Here is an 18,950-nt window from a genome sequence, read left to right as displayed (position 1 = left end):
GTCCGACGGCCCATCATTCCGAAGTAGTAGTGGTCCAACTTTTATAACTAAGCCTAATCCTCATTCCTCACCCTAGACTAACATTTGTCCGACTATGGTGACGTCATAATAATGGGCCGCCTAATGAGACTAATGGGCAGCCCCCATCGTCTCTTGCCGGGTGCATTTGCTCGCTTTGATGTAAGCGAGCAAATGCAAATTTGACAAAATAAGTGTGAACAGGGTTTTAATATATCAGATGACTTCCTATTATACTTGTTAGCGTTACAATAATTTTACAATTGACATCCATCTATTTTTACACTGGAAGGCTTGTTGGCTATACCAATGATTATGAAACTTGTAGGAACTAGCAACTAGTATGCTACTATATAGCCAATATCAAATTCCACTAAGTGAGAGATACGAAATTCTTCCATTTTAAAACAGAATTTTCAAAAAAACATGTTTTTTAAATGTGTCACCTACAGAGCCTCTCCCACCACTCATTTTCATTCTCCTCCTCTTCAGTGGTTATCTTTGTTGACAAAGAACGGGATTCCCTGATTAAGAGAGTGACCCACGTCGAACCCATCCTGGATCACCTCTTTGCTAAGGAGGTGATCTCAGAGGAAGAAAAAAGTGATGTGATGTCTAAGCCCAAAACTGTGGACCAGATGAGGAGTCTCTATGAAATCCTGAATAACAATGGGCCAAAAGCCAAAAACACTTTCTACAAAGGTCTTCAAGTTCATGAAAAAGATCTTCTTGAGAAATTGTAGTTGTTTTTATGTTTCATGTTGTTTTGTGTTTTTATTGTGTGACTTTACAAGAGGTTATCTTCAACACAAACATTTATTTTGTCCTTTGACATGTTTATATTTTTCAAGTGATTGAAATCTCTTCTATTTACTTCTGGTTGAGGTTTTGGGCTTTCTTCTGCATTTTAAGCTGCAAAAAGTTGAATGTTTACAACTACAACTAGGTTTCAATAACGACACTCAAAAGAGTTTAAACACAACATGTTTAAGGACACTAAATGTTTAAGAAGCCTTATTGCTTCATGGTCAGATTATATATATATATATATATATATATATATATATATATATATATATATATATATATATATATATATATATATATATATATATATATATATATATAAGCGAGCATTTGCTCGCTTATACCGTATAATATTCAAGTATTTTTTTAAATAATAATTGTACTCTTAAACCTTATGTATCCAATCACTGTGATCAAAACACCATAAGGTTACAGTAAGAAATTAAAGTACATAAACATATTGTGCAGGAGAGGTTAGAAGCTACAGTATATAGAGAACCTCCGCTATTTAACCACAATAAGTAAATATAAATATACTGAATATAAATATGTGTATACATCATGTTTGTACATCAACAATACTATCAAGAGTCATACAGTACATACAGTACATACCTAGTACATTATATAAACCTACTATTACTGTTTGTTGGATTTGAGCATGTTTATTGTAGATTGCTTTAAACACTAACAGGGATGGAGATTTTTTTTTTCACTACAGGATCAACAGTATTCCTAACTGTAGGCCCTCTATACTGTACCTTATTGGGAACTGTCTAAGAGTAGTGCAACCATAAGGTATATGAAGGTCCTTAGATCTTTACTTATATACAAATTCAAAACATTTGGTTGATTGTGTTGTTCATACATGCATTTGCACATAAATATACATATAGATATAGGGAGAGCTATTATAGGGATAGAACGCACCCATCAGGCCGACGGTACACAGTGCCAATGTTGCAGGCTAGGGCTTCAGATCATTTGTCCCTACAAGTATAGGACTCCTGAACAAACAGGCCCCATCTCAGTTCTGTGCATAAAATGTAATGTGATGCCTCTTGAACCATGACTGGTGGCCTTGTCTAGCTTGTATGTATTTTGTAATTATGTTATCTGTTTGTGATTTTTTGGATCCTGATGACTGCTTGGCACAAAATGAATTTCCGCAAGGACAAATAAAGTATCTATCTATATCTGTAAGGAATTGATCTCAGACTTAGACAGAATCTTTGGTTTTCCTTTTTTTTTATTATAGAACAATAGAACATTTCAGGTGGGATCTGTGTAGTGTCCTGTGTGGTTATTGGCTGAGCCCAGCATGCCTCGTTGTGTACACAGTTTTGTGTATTGTTTCTTTTCGGTTTATCAAGTTATTTGCTATGGGAATGCTTTGATGGGAATGTATGTGTTAAGTTGTATTATGTTATATCATTTATGCTATGCATGCTTTTTTATGAATACACCACAATATGGGTAACTCCTCTCTTCATTCACCATGATGGAGTTTTTGGTGCTTTGTGGGAGAATGTTATAAATAAAGGTGTTCCTATTCAAGGTTGTCATGACTATTCCTACGGATCAGAAACCCACTGGTCATTACAGTATAGAACACACAGTATAATATCATTACTGTGGTCTTTGTGTGTTAATCATCCATGTATGAGGCCACGGGCTAATGACAGCATATGCAGCAGGTGTAGGATCTAGGTTCTGTAGGTTCTGTGTAGGTTCTGTCTTTGCCCCGAATACAGAGAGTTTATGTTAGGGCGTGTGTGTTGAGTCACAGTGGTTAGGCCCCCATATTAGCTCGGCTATATACAGTGGGTATTTTCTTGATAAATCATGAAAACAGCAGGTGTGTAGGAGGTAACCAATGAACGGTTCTGTCTTTTGCCCTGTATGCAGCTAAGTGCTCATAATCGGGCACGCGTGTTGATTTGTAGTGTTTAACCATGGTTGCATGCATAACCTTCGTTCTGTACACCCTGTTTACAGCTGGGGGCTTCCTAAACGCTGTGCGGCAGAGGTCTTGGACCGATTCGGGCGTGAGGCAGCTGGCCTGCGTGAGGCAGTGAGCGTGGTGGGTGATGAAGACCCCAGCCCCCGAGGAGCTGGTGTGGTGACAGTGCCTCTGTGTTCCGGGCGCCACCATCCACGGCTGGGTCTTTTGCCCACTTCCACGCTAGCAGTGTTGGATCGCTGGTTCCGACGCCAGCTGCTAGCGTGCCATGCGTGACCTCTTGGAGAGGGTGGTGACGGCCCTTGGCCTCGAGTAGGGAGAGCCGGCCGCTGGTGACCTGCTTGTCCCCACCTGTCCCCAGTTCACTGTGGCGTTCCGCGAGTGCTGGACGGAGGTGCGGGGGTGTTTTTCAAGGAGGCCCTTCTGAGGACGGCAGACCATGGATACTCATGGCAGCACCCCACCGTCAACAGCACCATCACCGTCAAAGCCCCGTAATGGCCGAGACGCCGCTGGGTCAGGTTGTTGCTGTCTCTTATCTCGGGGTCGCTGTTCATGGCGGCTGCCACTATGACCCACTCTGCTTTCACAAGCCCACGGGACCCTGTGGCTTTCGGACCTTCAGTTGTGGGCCTGATCCCTGAGAGGCCTAGGTGGTCAGATTTGGGGCTCCTGGACGGTGTCATGCATACATTGCAGTATGCCAGGGCCCCTGCGACTAACACGGCTTATTAGACCAGATGGCGCGTGTTTAGTGCGTGGTGCGTCAGTCATCATACCATTCCAGAGACCTGTAATGTCCAGCCTCTGCTGCAGTTTTTGCAGTCATTGTTGGATGCAGGCCGGGCAGCGTTCACACTGAAGGTGTACCGTGCCATGACGGGCCGGAGGCACCAATGGGTAGGCACCCATTGGTGTCTCGCTGCATGAGGGGCGTTAAGCGCCTTCGTCCGGTGCGGGCTCCTCTGGTTCCCTCTTGGGACCTCGGCTTGGTGCTGTCGGCACTTGCTCAGCCGCTCTTTGAGCACCTGGACTCTATTTCCCTTAGGCTCTTTTCGTGGAAGGTGGCGTTCCTGCTGGCAATCACCTCCAAAGAGGGTCAGTGACCTCCATGCACTCTCTGTGAGTGCAGAGTGTTTTCGGATAGGGTCCTGACAGGATGTGTGTCACCTCCCGACCTGACCCCTCTTTTCTGCCGAAGGTGCTGTCCTCCAATCATGTGAACCAGCCCTTGCACTTATCGGCCTACATCCCTCCCTTGGGTGAGGGTGTTGTAGGTGGTGTCCACAGTGACTTGTGCCCAGTGAGGGCCTTGGACGCTTATGTCACGTGGTCTTGGGCGATCAGACAGACTGATCACCAGGGGTGTGGCTACCTCTTGGGCACAGCTCCGGGGGGGTTCCCCTGTCTGGTGTCTGTGCCTCGGCCAACTGGACGACACCTAGCACCTTTGCTAGGTTCTACCGCGTTGATGTGGTCCCTTCCAACCAGATGGAACAGGCCGTTTTGGGGGTTGCCTCCGCTTCGGTGGAAACAGACGACAGCTCTCTGTTGTGAGAACTTGAGCTCGACCCCTTCTTGAAGGTGAGTCTGAGCTTTGTTATTTTTCCTAGTTCACGATTTATCTGATACTGTGATATCATAGTATCACAGATCTAATCTGTCTTTTGTGCTTTGTGTGAAAAATGCTATAAATCGTCTGTGTCGGTAGGAAATCTGCCGACATGTCTAAAACTGTTACTTTTCAGGATTCAAATTCATAAGTAGCAAAAGTAGCAGATCTACAAGCTCAAAACACGACGCTTTGCACCACGTTTTGAGCTTGTGGATCTGCTACTTTTGATGCTTTTGTGTGACGCTGTAGTATGATCAAGTAGGGCATTGATTTATGAAAAAACACAAAAGGTTAGTATATGGTAGGAGGTTTCTGCCTGTCAGCAACAATATAAAGGTGTTCCTATAAAAGGTTGGTCTCATGACTAATCCTTAAACATACTGTATATTATAACATCATCACTGTCTGTGGTCTTTCTGTCTTCAGTCATTATACGACACAAGTGTGGGACCCTTAATGTATCATGAGATGTGACAGAGTGATAAACAAAGACAATATTTTAAAGCAAATATTGTGTGATTTATTTAACATACTGGGTCATGGTGTTAAAGTTTTTAGTTTTTATTAAGAATCTCATAGCAAGCGTTTAAAATGTAGTTCTAATTATACAACTGAGCTCATGTCAGCTCTTCCGATGTAAAATCTGAACAAATACCACCTCATTTTACAAAAATGCCTTGTAGCATAAACACACAACACATGATAATAGAGGATATAGTATACAATACCAGAAACCCATCCCTGCAGGATGACTGCATCATGTTTGTACCCTCTCAGCTCCTCAGAGAGACCTTTCATCAACCCACCAACCCCACACTGGGCTGGTATAGTCAAGAAGTGGATGTAAAGTCAGATATATTTGTTTTTAAATGACACATGGGGGCAATTCATTTCCTTCTGTATCTAAAATGTTCCCCTTATGGGTATTCCATTTGTTTAATTATTATTGATATTCAGTTCTAGAAGTTTTATTTTGTGTTCCTGTCTGTAGGCCTACATGAGAAATATAAATTGTAAAATGTTTTTTTTTTTTTTTTACAAATTTACAACTTTCTTTCTTTATTTTATACAATTAGATTTGACAAGAAAGAGATGCTGTATAGCTTTGCATCAGCTTTAAACAGAGGTAAATATGATAGAATGTTGATAAGTAATTAAAAATCAGGGTACGCCACTATGTATAGAGCCTGAAAATGGTTAGGAGGAAATTAGCTATCTTCGAACGCTCTCTAGTGGCTGTAAAACTCCATTCAGGACTAAAGTTCACAGCCACTCCAGCATTAGCTGAAGCATCTACATCAGCTTACAGCAAGAAAACGAGAAGGGCTTTAGTGTCACGCTCAAGAGCAGTATGAAAGGTTACATGACATTGATGGACATCAATCACCAGTCGCTGGCTTGAAGGTTCAATCCCAGAAGATTGTGTTCATAAACTGATCATGATTTAATTAGGGCTGTCCCACAAACACCAAACATGTAGAAGGAAAAAAAAAGTCTCACACCATCCATCCGTTTATCACTCATTTAAATGTTGTTTTTATTCAAAATAATTTAATTTAGCATTGTTATTTGTAGTAACACTGATACAGTTAAATGACATGGATACCAACAGCATCAAATGCTTAAAACACTTTTATTCCGGTGACATGTTAATAACAAGTGTGGAGAGGACATGCTTTCTTTTAAAGACTTTTTTTTAAAAATTGAATTTTATCATTTATAGAATTGAAGTACTTTGCTAGGTGTTTTAATTGTGGTGTATATTTATGTATTGTCTTGAATGTATGCATTGACCTGAGCAAAACAATTTACCCTTGTGGATAATAAAGACATCTAATCTAATCTAATCTAAAAAAAAAAATTGTTCATGAGTATGAAAGTAAAAAAGTAAATAATAGATATCGCTGCCACTTTATCACAATACAGTGAAAAAGATGAGAAATTCAGTCACTGAGTTGTAGGAAAAACATCAAACATCTAACTATGAATAACTATATGGGCTACAGCACAATTTATAACATTATTTGTAGTGTTATGGGACAAATATAATGTTGTGATAATAACTAACACATTGTATCATCGTCAAATCATCAAAATCACAAAGCCACGATGAACCTTCATTTTAAATCTCATAATCCATATCTGACATTCAACTCATTTGGTCAAAATTGTATAAGTCAAAAAGGCAAATTATTATATTATAAGCTACAATCCTCACGTTCTATGTGTGTTGTCTCCCTCTCCTGGCGGCGAGAGGTAATCTCAACAATGTCCAAGCTGCAGTAAAGATGGCCAGACATCTCTGTACTGTCCAATCCTGTGTGCCCGTCTGCTTCAAAATATTTACTGACATTGTCAACCTAAATGTCTCAATGGAAGCGTAGGGAGACCATGCCTCCAACTACTGCAGATGGACTAGTTATATTGTGTTTACATACTCTACCATACAGTTGTACTAGTTATATTGTATTAACATACTCTACCATACAGTTGTACTAGTTATATTGTATTATATTGTATTTTAGTTAAGTCCCTGATTGTGACGTTTACACATTGTCAGAACTTCTGAACTATTCAACATGAGGATGAGACAGTTTGCATTTAAAAGCTTGTCTGACTTAAGCCATTTCATTCCCTCTGTTACATTACCGCTGATAAACTGACGTCAACGTTTGACATTTCAAGGCTCAACGTTGTACAGTATACCTCAAGGTTGCCCTTTTTATTTTGTAGATTTATTTGTATTTGTAGATGTTTTTTATTACTTTTTTATACTTGAAGATATTAGGTCTACTGGTTAAGTGTATGATGTATTGTCAAAAAAGAAAGCAATAAACTTTTGCTACAGTCAGATCTGTAAATAAAGACTCCTCATTAAAAAAAAAAGCTTAGTGTGAACCCCAGTCAAAAATAGCCAATCTATAAGCTGTAAGATTGGCTATTTTAGGCAAAGAGATTTGGTGTAGAGGGAAAAAAGGAGAGAACCAAGTAAAGAGCCCTATAATCAACTAAGTATTATAGGGTTTAAGTGGTTATGTTCCTTCTTCTTTCTACAGGAACCATTTCCTCCACTGCTGCAGTTTGTAGAAATTATTGTTCTAAGGCTTTATCTGCATCTACTGTATTGTGCAGTAGAGCTGCTGAACGTTTCAGAGTAAATATTGACCATGGGTTGCTATGGTGTTGTAATGCAACCCAAGTTTAAGTATATTTTGGTGCAGATACTTTTACTCAAGTACATTTTGAATACGGGACTTCTGCTTGTACCAGAGTATATCTATATTGCAGTATTGTATTGCAGTATATAAGTTAAAAGGTGAGTACTCTTTACACCACTTGATCCTAATATCACATTTTACCATACAAAAGCCTTTTATGTCTAAGTTTGTGGTATTGCTATACTTTTACTTAAGTGAAACATGGGAGTACTGTACTTGCATGTACTTCATGGGTTCTAATGTTTTCATAGCGTTGATGAAAGTGGCAGGCAGTGACTGAGCAGCACAATGGTGAGCTTGCAGATTAAAGATTAGATCTGAGACAGAGAGAGGAAAGTGAAACAGAAGTGCAATCACAAGAATGAACTGAGAATACATTTCGAAATTACACTAGGGGTCAGCACCCAAAACTGCTGGGATTTATTGGCTGGGAGTGACCAGAAGGTTGCTGGTTTGAATCCCCTATGGGTAAAATGAATGAGGAGTTCTCTCACATTGAAACCTGCAGCATCCCTATTCTGGGGGAACAGTCACCAAAAAATAGCAGATCTCCAAGCTCATGTGAGCTTGTAGATTGGCTATTTTTGGCACAGAGATTTGGTGTAGATAGAAATGAAGAGAGTACCAAGCACAGCGCAACTCCGGTCCATTTTACTTATAGAGAGGGTCTAGGTGGTTGAAAACTTTAACCCTGGCTTCCATATGGGGGGCATGTCATTACAGATGCCTGAAGAAGGTCTATTGACCGAAACGTTGCCTAAATAAAGTTGTCCTCGTTGTGCAAATGTCATTGGAGGTGAAATCTCTCATAAATGTTCATTAATATCTAAAATAGCAGATCTACAAGCTCACAAGGCATCGGGATGCATGTGACGCGTTGTGATCTTGTAGATCGGCTATTTTCGCCATGCTCTAGCAGCCTAGAGAGAGAGAGAGAGAGAGAGAGACCACAGGGAGATGTGTTGAAGACACAAGCCTGTTATGTCTGAAAACAATATTTAATTAACACACAACAGACTTCACCCTGGCTGCCATTAATGAGTTGTAACTTTTAATTAGCAGCACTGCAGCAGTGAGAACAGAGCTGCTTCACTCTTCTAGTACATGACACTGAATTACTGATAAACATGTGTCTGAAACCATGTGGCTGGTTCTACTGGTTTACAGCTATTGGTTTACTCTGGTACTGGCTGGATGAGACCATCCTAACCAGTGGTGGAAAGTAACTAAGTGCATTTACTAAAGTACTGTACTTTAGTACAATTTTTAGGTGCTTTTACTTTACTGGAGTATTTTGAATTTTCAATACTTTTACTTCTACTCCGCTACATCTCAGAGACAAATATTGTACTTTTACTCCACTACACTTATTTGATAACTTTAGTTACTAGTTACTTTGCAGATATAGATTATTACATTATAAAACATACATTAACCACTTTAGCCCTATTTTAAACCTAGGCTATTTGAAAACAGCTGATCTACAAGCTCACAACTCGTCGCATTGCGACACGTTGTGAGCTTGTAGATCTGCTATTTTCAAACATTTAGTACTTTTACTTTTGGTACTTTAAGTACATTTTGATACCAATGCTTTTGTACTTTCACTCAAGTAAATTTTTAATTTGGGACTTTTACTTGTAACAGAGTTAAATTTTACTTGTAACATTGCAGTGTTGATACTTTTACTTAAAGTAAAACATTTGAGTACTTTTTCCACCACTGGTCACGATTATTAGTCTCCGATGTTGAGATGAATGTCTACGTCTTGTACTAATTGTATGTCAGAGGTGATGTTTCCATACTACAGTATCAAATCTTTGTGCAATTTCAACATTATTAAAACAAATCCCCTACACACCTCTCACCTTGCAGAGGAACACTGACAAAATGTGACAAAATGTCCACAACCTTCCGGGAAGCATTCAAGACAGTAGAAAGTTACCTTTATTATGATCAACTATTAGATAAATGAAACTGATCAAATGCATTCAGATATTTTCCTGATGTCCCTTGGGTGATGAGGTAATACTTTAGACTGCCACAGGCCTGAGTCAGACTATCCTAAATGCTCTCATCTCTTTTCTCAAAATTGTCTATTTCTTAAACTGTCTCTTTTTTTCCCTCTTTCTTTTCTCCCTGAAAACCAGCAGTTTGGCTGAGCAGGGCTCAAACGTATTTACCTTTTATGGTGTTTATAGTGTCTCTGTTGGGAGGAAACCATCATATATAAAAAATAGCTAAAGTAGATCTACAAGCTCAAAACACGCCACTTCGGGCCGTGTTTCAAGCTTGTGGATCTGCTACTTTGTACGCTTTTGTGTGACGCTGTAGTATGATCAAGTAGGGCGTTCATTTACGAAAAAACACAAAAAGTTAAAATATGGAGATAAGAGGTTTCTGCCCGACAGCAACGATATCCTTTTTTCCTGTTAAATAAATAACTGAATTCACTGAAAATGAAACTGTACACTGCAACCCTTTGACAGAACGCTATATTGTTTTACCCACTCTGGCTGGGGGTAGAGGAGCGCTCGAGTTTGTTACCTCAACAACAAAGCAGGCGTGGCGCCAACAGCGCTGGCGTGAGGCTAGCGAGTGGCCCGCGGGAGCAGACGATTGGCTGCGCGCATTGACTAGCCATCAGAGTTGGTAAGCCACGTTTTTCTCTGTGAAAAAATGTCGAGAACCAGTGCCCCTACAAGTCCTGACATCATCATAAGTTCAGTTCGGTGAAGCCGGCCACGGGGAGCGGTGCTGGGTTCTTCTTCTCCATCTTCATTCCCTGTGCTGGTGGTTGTGGTTGAAGCAGCCTGCTGGGAGCCAGCATGCTGAAGAACTGGAAGCGTTCTCCCATCTTGCTGGGGTTGGTCAGCATGTCGTAACTCTGGATCAGCTGCTGCTTGGTGGACGGGTCGGTGCAGTTCCTCAACAGAACCTGGCCAGGTGAGAAGTAAACAACAGGGTTAAAGGAGTCAATGAGGTCATCAGGTTCTCTTTTTGATATAAAATAATTGAAAGAAATGTAATATATTTTAGTATTTTATTTTTGGCATATATTCTTGAAGACACTATGACGTGTGATCTAAAAAGGATAAAAAGGCAAATAAAATGTATTTAAAGTTGCAGTAAGTTCTATGGTTCATTATGGTTATAATGAGCATTAGTGGAGGACCAATTATATGAAGAAAGGTTGCAAATGGGTGAAGTCGTCCTTTTTTGTATGTATAAAAAACCTGCACTTCTTCATTATTCAATTGATCGAAAAAGTAATGGATAGAATAATCACTAAGGAAACAATCAATAGTTGCAGCCCTAATACAAAGCGTCCCACTCACTCACCTGCATCCGGGTGTCGATGCCCATGTTCTTCAGGAAGTGTCTCTGTGTGACGGGTCCCAGACAGGCCACGCCCTCCCCGGCCAGGCTCCTCAGGTAGCTGAAATCTACATCAGCTGTGAGGTCAGCAGAGCCCGGAGACGCCAACACATCATGCAGCTGGTGACCTTTGAACCCCTGACGGAGAGAGAGCACAGCACAGTTCTCAACCTGTAGGTCGGGGGTTCCCACATGGTTTCAGGGGGGTCCCCAGATGACAGTAAAGTGACAAGTTGAGAACTTTTAACACCTTTTTAATACCTAAAAAATAAATAAAAGAAGGAAAAGAAAAAGACCATTACTACATCAAAAGTAATCAACGAACTATGCATTAAAAACTGGTCAACCATTGTCCAAATTGTCAAGAAAGAAGCAAAAATTGTGTAAATAGCCGTTCTACAAGCTTGTAGATCTGCTATTTTCACAATATTTATATGCGGAACCGAGTCAGACTAAATTGAATGCCTCAGCTCCTACATTCCAAGTGCTTATCTGGGTATATATATATATATATATATATATATATATATATATATATATATATATATATATATATATATATGCATATATATATCTATATCTATATATCCGGGTCCGGGACATATACTGTGCATATCATTTTGGGGGTCCTTCCCATGATCAGAAAACTATTTTTTAGACATTTTTAGAATCGGCCTCAGGTCTTGATGTCACGCACGTACACGCGCACACACACACACAGAGTGCATAACTGCTCCACCGTACTCTAAAGGTGTCCATCTTGGTTCCATCATGGCCATAGTCTGCGATGAGAGCCGCGCCCCCGTCTTCTGCAATGCGATTAGCCAATTTCTGGACGATAACCCCGCCTTCTGGACACACCTCCACATGTCGTCTCTTCTCATCTGTCTGGGGGGGGGGCGCGCACACACACACACACACACACACACACACACACACACACACACACACACACACACACACACACACACACACACACACACACACACACACACACACACACACACACACACACGATCTCCAATACAACCACAGTCTTCTACTGTTGGTCACTGGGAGTTGACCAGTATAACCATGGTGCTGTACTGGTGACCAGTGAACAGCTGTATTGTAGTAGTTGGGGTCTACTACTGGGGTGTCTGGAGAATATTTGAAAATGTGCGATTATGACGATTTAGAAAAAGTATTGCGATTATCTCAAATAATTGCTATTAGGTGGTTATGTAATAACTGTGACAGGCCTAACTTGGGGTGAGCCAGTCCAGTGGTTGTGTGTGTGTGTGTGTGTGTGTGTGTGTGTGTGTGTGTGTGTGTGTGTGTGTGTGTGTGTGTGTGTGTGTGTGTGTGTGTGTGTGTGTGTGTGTGTGTGTGTGTGTGTGTGTGTGTGTGGAGCTACAGTGCAGACTGAGTGCATTAAGCAGGATTTAAAAGAGCAGTAGGGTACTTTAAACTGAGTGATGATGTAAGCCTCTGGCTCTATGCTTTGGGTGTGTGCTTTGGGCATGTGTACGTGTGTTTCATGTGCTGTGTGTATGTTACAGTGTGTTAACGTATACAGGAGTACAGTACAGTATGTGCTGCTGTGTGTGTATACGCGCGCAATGTGTGCAGTGTGAATGTGTGTATGTGTGTATACAGGTGTAATGTGCTTGTTTGAATGTGTTGTGTGTGTGCCAGACAACAGTGTGCTAATATATAGATGACATAAAACTCAGGATAATAAAAGGCCATGTTGAACACGGCTGTGTGAGAGAACCTACAGTGTTACATTACCTACACTTAACTTATCACAATGATATACTGTATGTGTACAGTATAGCGCACTAGTTCTCAACCTGTGGGCCGTGAGGATATTGCTAGTGGGCCCCAAAAATTGTTGGTATTTTTTTCTTTAAAACCTTAAAGTTAAACCGTTTCTGGGGGGTCCCTGGCACAAACTCTTTTCAGATGGGGGGTACACGGCCAAATACATATCAATTTGGGGGGGGGGGGTCCTTGACTTGAAAAGGTTTGAGAAGCAGGTCTGGCGTAGGTCATCAGAAGCTGGTTCTTTCTTCTCACCTGTATGAGGGTGCAGGCCAGGGTGGGGTTGGGGACGATGACAAACCTCAGCTGGCCAGGTTTCTCCGGGTCTATGTCCACCATCACTTCCCTCCAGCCTCGCTCTGTCCTCTGCACACAAACCAAACCCACACAAACACCCACTAGGGCCGTCACCATTATGACAGTTTACTTGACGATTAATTGTCACTCAAATGATTGCGATTAACGATGTAATTGCGTCTCTGTCGTTGAACATTGGAACATTATGAATAAAACAATAACATTTCTGCCCGACAACAAGTCAACAACGATATGTGAACAAGTAACTAACTTTAAAAAAACACATCTATGACAAGAAATTGCAAACAGAAGGGATACTAACTGTACAAGGAGTGCTAGGGGGTGAGGTGGAGTCTAAAGAGCTTTGGATCAAGATGTGCCGTTTTCTAACTCTCTAAAATGATTCAAATGATAATTGTGTGTTCTGTACTGTGAGTCACTCTGAACTAAACATGATCACAAATGATCACTAAATGAAAGCAGTGCTTTTGCACCATGGATACTCACATGTGTTGTGCTCGACATGTTTTTCATTCAAAAGCATATTAAGTTCACAAGAATAGGGATATGAAAGGAAAACCTAGGATATCCGTTGTACGGTTATATGATAATGTGTTGTTGTCAACAGACCTGGAACTTGTGGATTGGCAGAGCGTCAAAGAACTCGTGAGCCAGATAGATGCTGAATCCTGGAAGACAAAGAACCCCAAACTCACTCACACCTGAACATAATCAATAGACATACTGCAGATCATTGCAGTCGGGCAGAAACCACATATCTCAGTATTTCAACTTTTTACGTTTTTGTTTGTTTTGTAAATTAAGGCCCTACTACATCATACATGAGTGTTGCCAAAAAGTTGTGAAAATAGCCAATCTACAAGCTCACAACACGTCACATTGATAGCGTTAAAATGCTTTTAAAAATAATAATTAAAAAAGGAAACGCTTTGGACATGGTTTGTCATGGTTTCCACCCGAGAGCGACGAAATGTAATAGTGAATGACCAGCAGCAGTCCAGTGTACCTCTGGGTACATGGTCCAGGCTTCGGTACCAGGAGCAGGGCAGGCCGGTGGTGGTGGTGCCGTGTCGGTAGCATGGGTCATCTTCACTAGCAGACGCCTGGTTCTGCTCCCCGGTCAGACAGGTGGCCTGTATCTGGCTCAGAACTGGGCTGACCTCCACCAGGTGGACCGACACAGACGTCTGACCCAGAACCGGGTGCAGCTGACCGAACACCTGCACACACACCACAACCAAACCATGTCAGACCACACACACATATATACTGCAACAACAAGCATTGTTACACACTGTTGATAGGGCTGTCATGATTAATTGTCACGCAAATAATTGCGATTAACGTTTTTTGGCATGGAACATATGAACAAAAACTAAAGCCTTTTAGGCTTCGTAACAAGAAAGGTGCAGATATGACAAATAACTTAAATATACAAAGAAATTACTGACATATTTAATAATTTAGAATAACTCAGAAATAGCTGATCAACAAGCTTACAACATGTCACAAAGTGACGCGTTGTAAGCTTGTAGATTAGATTTATCTGCTTTTTTCTTTATACATTTGAAAATATATAAACATTTTTTAACATGGAAACGAATATGACGATTATGCAAAATAATTGTGATTATCTCAAATAATTGCGATGAGATGATTATGTAATAATTCTGACAGGCCTAACTGTTGATTATTTCTTCTGTTATGAAACCACACAAATCTCAGGAAGGAAATATCTCCCTCTACTGGCCATAGATTAATGTAACCACACAGGGCTGAAGGTGATAAGTAAAGTCAGTAATGATATTTTGGATAAAAAAGTTTCCTCAAAATGGATGTCTTGAAATTAATGTCTCTCAGATTCTAATCACATTTGACAGTATTGGGTCTGAGACAAGACATTCCAGTTTTGAACATTTAAGCTGAATTTATACCAGGGTCATTATAGTTGGGCTAACTAAAACGAAATAACAAAAACTAAAATCAAAAATATGTTTGTTGAATGAAACAATAATTTAAACTAGGCTGTACAAAAAAGATGAATTACTGAAACTTTGTGTTTGCTGTCCTTACTTAATGCATTTAGTTTCTGTCAATATTTCATACTGAAATATTGCCTAGAATTTTGGGTGGATATGAAATCTTTGTCTTCCAATATTTTTTAGCTGTGCCAGTTTTAAGCCCCAACAACATCTAAAATAAATAACAAAACTATCCATTCTACATGCTCACAACGTATTACAAATATGTGATGCGTTGTGAGCTTTTAGATATGAAAATTAGCTTGTTAATTGATTCCATCATCATATTACGGATACACTGTAAATGAGGCTTTATTTATATCTTCCAGAGTCTACTCCAAAGAGTTCTTCCATGGTGTGTGTGACAAAAGGCTACGTACTCGGAGGACGTCACTGGCCAAGGAGCCTCGTCCTGGGCCAAACTCCACCAGCTGCAGCTGCCTGGGGCTCCCTGCTCCCATCCACTCACTCACACACCAAACACCTAGCAGCTGCCAGCCAAAAGAAGAACACAGTTTATGAAACATGCACTGTCAAATCTGTGTAAAATCATCTGGGTGATGTTACAAAAGTACTAGTAACAAATGGAGAAGTGTGTGATATGCTGAAGATTGCAGAAGACCTTCAAATGATTGTGATATCATATGAGCGATCGTTTGAGTATGAATTCTAAATAAAATGACGTCTCTGTCGGGTGAAAACCTCATTATGTCCAAAACTGTTACCTTTCAGGATTCAAATTCAAAAATTGCTAAAACAGCAGATCGACAAGCTCAAAAGATCTGCTATTTTTGATACTTTTGTGTGACGCTGTAGTGTGATCAAGTAGGGCATTGATTTACGAAAAAAACACAAAACGTTAAAATATGGAGATAAGAGGTTTCTGCCCGACAGCAACGATAACTATAACTAGATCGTTCACCGTTATACTTGTTATAGTTGTGGTGTGTGAACTCTGCCATCTACTTGACTTTGACATTTTTTTAACTATAACTTTATATACTGTAGCTATAGTGCTTAATATGAACGGCCCTTAATCATGGAATCATACAGGAGAAACTAACCTCTCCAAAGATCTGACTGATTTCTGGTGATGTGATGAAGTCTCCCTCTGGACCCAGCATGTCGTTGCGCACATAATAACCCTGATGATCACATGAAAATATACAATCAGATCAAATGTATTTTCTGTTTACTAAAGAGCTGGAGAGATGGGGAGACCAAAAAAAACACTCCATAGCAATGATTAGTTAGATCATTGGTTCTCAAAGTTGGGTCCGGGGACCCCAAGGGGTCCTTGGGGCGGTTCCGGGGGGTCGACAGCAAAAGTAGTTAATGTAGCAATACAATCAATTTAACCACTTTATCCATTTATACAGTATGTTGGCTATTCAAAAACAGCAGATCTACAAGCTCACAGCGCGTCACTTCGTAAATCTGCTATTCTGGGGGTCTCTGGCACAAAACATTTTCAGATGGGGGTCCGAGGGTCAAATATACATCAATTTGGGGGTCCTTGACTTAAGAAAACATTTGAGAACCATTGCAGTTAGATGAACTGTTGCACCCATATACAGTTTAAAGTTACAGTACCGTCACTGGGTTGGTGAGCACTTCTTTCATGTACTCGGACACTGAAATGGGACCGGTGGCTTTTATTTTGGTGGTCAGGTGTCTCAGCATGGAGGGAGAGGGTCTCTGCTGCTCCTGGGAGCTGGAGTTGGAGGAACAGCATCTGCTGGCGGCCACTCTCCATCTCACTGAAACATATATTACAGGTCATTATTTCAGTGATTCTCAACCTTTTGAATGACAAGGACCCCCAGATTGTTATGCATTACGAGCCGCAAGCAACTCAGATGCAATGCCAACCCTTGACAGCCCATTCATCCAAACAGAAAAGTCCCATCTGATTGTATTAAACTACGTTACACTGCAGCTGTACGGAAAAGCTTCGATTATCCTCTTTGCAACTGTCAAGGGCCTCCTAAAATGTGCAATTTCTAAACAGGTGGTACGCAGGACTAGCCTGAAAACCAGACGAATCTGCCATTGCAACAAACAAAAAAATGCCCTCTGCAGATTTGGTCTGGCACCCCTCAGTTAACTTGTGATTGGATCTCACTCCCTCTGAAGTAGTAGGAGGGACCAATCAGGGCCCAGTATGCAAATATGGGGCAGGTTTATCACCAGAGGCATTTTTTTCTAATACGCCCCTTGGAAATGCAGGTTCCACCCAGAGATTGCAGACTAATATTTACACAGTGATATTAGTCTGGCCATGCCAGGCTAACGCAGGAGCGCTGAGTGCTTCCAAACTCGACCACTAACTAAATCACCTGCATGGAATGTATTGACAGAAAGTAGCTCATAACATGTCTACGGTGGATTTGTATGAAACAAGAACTTGACAGATAAAAAGAGGATAATCCAAGATTTCTGTACAGCTGCAATCTAGTGAGTGAGTTTAATGTTGTTTAATACAATCAGATCAGACTTTTCTGTTTGGATGATGCTGTCAAGGGTTAGTATTGCAACTCAGATGCCAGATAGCATTATAGGCGCATCTGAGTTGCTTGCAGCTAATGCATTAACCCCCCCCAGGGGTCCTTGAGGTCCTTGAGGAGGGGTTTACAGGTGGTCCCCCCCCCAGCACAATTTGTTGATATAGCATCAACAATCAGTTGAACCACTTCCCTAGTTTATGCTTTTTAGAAAATATTAAACAACACAAATTTACATGACACAAAATGTTTAGTGCACACACACACACACACACACGCACACGCACACGCACACGCACACACACACACACACACACACACACACACACACACACACACACACACACACACACACACACACACACACACTGCAGATTCATTTGTTTTGGACAGTGTTTTTATGACAAAAAAACAACGAATCAGAAGAACATGCACTTTGCAGACAAACAGTGTTTTTTTGGACTGTTTCTATAGCTCTACATTGGTGTAAAATATAAAGTACATAAAGGCTATGTTGCATCCAATGCCATGATGTATCATTGACTGAACACATGTAACCTTCCTTACCTGATGCCAGGGGAAGAAAATGGTTAACAGCTACTCTGTTTAGGTTGCGCAGAGTTCTCATTCTACTCTGTGGTTCACATATAATAATAATAATATTAATATAACTTGTCAAACAAACAGTCAAAATCTGCTGTAGAAATCAGTCTGACAAGGTTTCCTTCATGTCATTTCCATGTAACCCCTAGGAGGAAGTGACGTAACAGCACAACAAACTTCCCGATTGGCTAAAAGGGTGGTGACGGTGAAAATTATAGCAATTATTAAAAATATATATATTGTGGAATTCACATACAATCAGAATTACACGAACCTGAGTTATAACCTATTTCTTTTCAAAAATAAATAAATATCTGTTCATTTTTGTTATAGTGCTGGCCTGGGGTGCTGTTCAGTGTTGCCATGTCCGCTTATTATAAGCGACTGTGGGCTTATTTTTCTGTAAAGTTGCTTGTAAATATTGGTAGTTTTGCTTGTTTCTAAAGTTGAGTTGCTTATTTTTGCTTGTTCCACAATGTTTTAATTGTTTTAACCTGTGGTCTTTCATGTCATGGACCCCCAAATTAATATGTATTTGTCCCTAACCCCCATCTGAAAATGTTTTGTGCCAGGTTACCAGATTTGTGTTGTTAGAATGTTTCAAAAATCTTCCAATTATTCCACATTTTATTTCAAGATTTAAATAGCAGATCTACAAGCTCACAGAGCTTGTAGGTCTGCTATTTTCAATGTATACAA

The 18,950-nt window shown here is 40.5% G+C and overlaps 2 protein-coding genes across 3 annotated transcripts in view; one reads left to right on the top strand and one right to left on the bottom strand.

The window, feature by feature from the left end:
* LOC308103926 (uncharacterized protein) overlaps positions 1–1,043 on the top strand; it is a 66,216-nt gene extending 65,173 nt beyond the window's left edge. For both annotated transcript variants that reach the window (XM_080454138.1, XM_080454137.1), the window contains one exon: positions 511–1,043. In XM_080454138.1, the coding sequence (XP_080310264.1) occupies positions 511–761 (251 nt within the window). In that variant the 3' untranslated portion in view covers positions 762–1,043. The remainder of the gene's footprint in view (positions 1–510) is intronic.
* Positions 1,044–10,062: 9,019 nt separating this feature from the next.
* On the bottom strand, positions 10,063–18,378 carry ndufaf7 (NADH:ubiquinone oxidoreductase complex assembly factor 7). The gene is made up of 10 exons (XM_080454148.1): positions 18,216–18,378; positions 16,738–16,904; positions 16,209–16,289; positions 15,525–15,635; positions 14,130–14,343; positions 13,733–13,791; positions 13,061–13,171; positions 11,744–11,887; positions 10,964–11,137; positions 10,063–10,559 (listed from the first exon to the last, which is right to left on the bottom strand). Exons 1-10 carry the CDS (start codon positions 18,274–18,276, stop codon positions 10,338–10,340), a joined length of 1,344 nt encoding a protein of 447 aa, XP_080310274.1. The 5' UTR covers positions 18,277–18,378; the 3' UTR covers positions 10,063–10,337.
* Between the last annotated feature and the right edge of the window lie 572 nt (positions 18,379–18,950).

Source organism: Gymnoscopelus braueri (assembly GCF_963280865.1).
Source record: "Gymnoscopelus braueri genome assembly, chromosome: 16".
Lineage (NCBI taxonomy): Eukaryota > Metazoa > Chordata > Actinopteri > Myctophiformes > Myctophidae > Gymnoscopelus > Gymnoscopelus braueri.
Note: the sequence above shows the minus strand (reverse complement) of the source record. Positions and strands in the feature narration are given on the sequence as shown.

Coding starts and splice junctions, on each gene's coding strand:
- ndufaf7 (XM_080454148.1), bottom strand. CDS start 18,276: ATGAGAACTCTGCGCAACCTAAACAGAGTAGCTGTTAACCATTTTCTT. Junction 16,290..16,737: donor TGCTCACCAACCCAGTGACG/GTACTGTAACTT, acceptor TGTGATCATCAG/GGTTATTATGTGCGCAACGA. Junction 13,792..14,129: donor CCTGGACCATGTACCCAGAG/GTACACTGGACT, acceptor TTTGTCTTCCAG/GATTCAGCATCTATCTGGCT.